Below are 2,199 nucleotides of genomic sequence, written 5' to 3' on the forward strand. Positions count from 1 at the left end.
AGAAATATAGCAGCGACTATAGATTCACCTGTTTCAGTTCGACCGAGAATAAATATTTCTGAAAGAAGCCTGCAGTGAAGAAAATTAGGATATAGAGACACAGTAGGAAAATTACTAGAAAATATAGAGCCTTGCCTCTAAAAATAATAAAACGCAAGTCGACTGTCTTAGATTGATTGAAAAATAAACGTTTTTGAAGCATTATAGTTTGGTTAAATGGGAGAAACGTTGCGCTATAAAAGGTCTAAGAAGAAATTTTGTTGTTGTTTTTGTCATATTTTGAAAAAGTCGGATTTTTGGTTTTTACGAACTATTTTTTTGGGGGTAATATTTGACTTAGGGCAAATAAGCAATGACACTTCTCAAAGCAATTTTTAATGCCCTTTAAGGCGGAGTTGTTAGTTGTTTAATCCGACGTTCACGTTTCGTTCTTGCGGAACCATCATCAACTTAATTTTTTTAAATACGGCTCTAATGCTCCGTATCACATTCTTAAAGCTCTTTTTATTCTGAATTCAATGATGTATACCCCTGTGTATACCTTATGGGCTTAATTGCGGTTTAGTTTTTGGTTCAAGCTTAATTATAAGGGAACTGGTTCAAGACAAATTCGTTGTATTGGATAATAGCTTCAGCAATGAATCTTGGTTGTCACTAACCGCTTAATCAATCTGCTATTATTGGCAATTGAATGACTGTTTTTGAGTTTCAATGCATCAGTTTTCTACTTGCTTTGATACATTTCTTGCTTGTCAACGTAGTTCAGATCATAAGCTTTGAGCACAATTCGTGCAAACTGTAGGTATTTTAAGTGAACTTTTTCTTTGAAGTGAATGGAGTACCTAATCAATTTTTTTCGGTAAACTCCTTCATAAAATATAATTAATACTCTCATCCTTTTTCAATGGAGGAATCTGAAAATGCTGAGACAAAAGAGTTATACCAATTATTAAATTTGATTGATTTTTAGGAGGAAGAGAAATTTTTGTTAATATACAAATGTTTTGGTTATAAAACATTAATTAGTTCTTACAATACGGAACTGGGAAACTTGGACAATTAAGAATGTAACAGTAATTAGTGTACACTACTTAATGAACTAGAAGGCAACGACATTGAAATAATTGCTACCATAACAAGTTTATCGCGGATAGATCAAATTGCTATATTACATTTTTGTTTGTTCAAAAATATATAAAAACTCAAGTCAACGTTCGATGGAGTCACACAGCAAACATGCAACTTGTAAGTATTTCACGTTGATCATCCATGGGGTGGCTAATGGGTTAATTTTTTTTAGGAAACCATCTTTTTAATCGTCGCCGTCGCAGTCAGCGTGTGCGCTGAAAACTACGCACCTGCAGCCTCATTTGAGCAGACAGAGTTTGAGCTTCCAGCTTCAACTTATGGAGCTCCAAGGAGACCAGCCAGGCCGTTCACCTCGTACCAAGTCCCGACCATACCAGCCCCGGCCGTCGAATACCAAGCTCCCGTCGTTAGATACACCCCCGCCCCACGTCGTGTAATTCAATACGAAGAAATCCCGGAAATCGAGTACGAAAACGTACAAGTTACAGTACGCAAACCCGTAGTTAGATACAGGCTGCAAGCCAGACCAATCACAGTTATTAGGGCGCCTTCCAGATCTTATGGAGTTCCGGTAGCACCTTCAACGAGTTATGGAGCACCGGCATTCTAAGGCGTTAATTAACCTGTTTAATTTATATTTCTCTCAAGCTTAGCCGTAAAGGAAAAGTAATAAAAACTTATAAGAAACAAATTTTACCATTTCTAGTCTAATGGTCGTAAGGATACGTCAGACTTTCCACGACGTAGTAGAAAAGCATCAAATGACACGTACCTACCTTTCCATTAGCCTATTACTCTTCCCTTCCTCTGTCCTATTTAAATTTCTTATCTTCTAATGTGCAAGCTTTTTCATGCGGTGGTGTTCTCGTTTAACATATTAAGGGATAACTGCTGTCATGTCGTTGGTATCCAGTAGATAAGGTCATATTAGAATGGTCGATGCGCCAACAAAACTTGATTCCCAACGATCAGTTTGGATATAGGTACATAATACGAGTTTTGGATATACCTATTCTCTTGGACCAATTAATTTCTCTATTCAAAATACCTTTACAAATGGATAACACTCTGTGTCCAAGATAAGGATGTGTATCATGGGGATTTCGGAAA

At 36.7% G+C, this 2,199-nt stretch overlaps 1 protein-coding gene across 1 annotated transcript; it reads left to right on the forward strand.

Annotated features, from left to right (window-relative positions):
* Positions 1-1,111: 1,111 nt before the first annotated feature.
* Positions 1,112-1,699, forward strand: LOC116170735 (cuticle protein 16.5-like). Its single transcript, XM_031487240.1, has 2 exons — positions 1,112-1,245; positions 1,301-1,699. Exons 1-2 carry the CDS (start codon positions 1,237-1,239, stop codon positions 1,697-1,699), a joined length of 408 nt encoding a protein of 135 aa, XP_031343100.1. The 5' UTR covers positions 1,112-1,236.
* The last annotated feature ends 500 nt before the right edge of the window (positions 1,700-2,199 follow it).

The sequence above is a fragment of the Photinus pyralis genome, unplaced genomic scaffold (genome assembly GCF_008802855.1).
Source record: "Photinus pyralis isolate 1611_PpyrPB1 unplaced genomic scaffold, Ppyr1.3 Ppyr1.4_LG5, whole genome shotgun sequence".
In the NCBI taxonomy this organism is placed as follows: Eukaryota; Metazoa; Arthropoda; class Insecta; order Coleoptera; family Lampyridae; genus Photinus; species Photinus pyralis.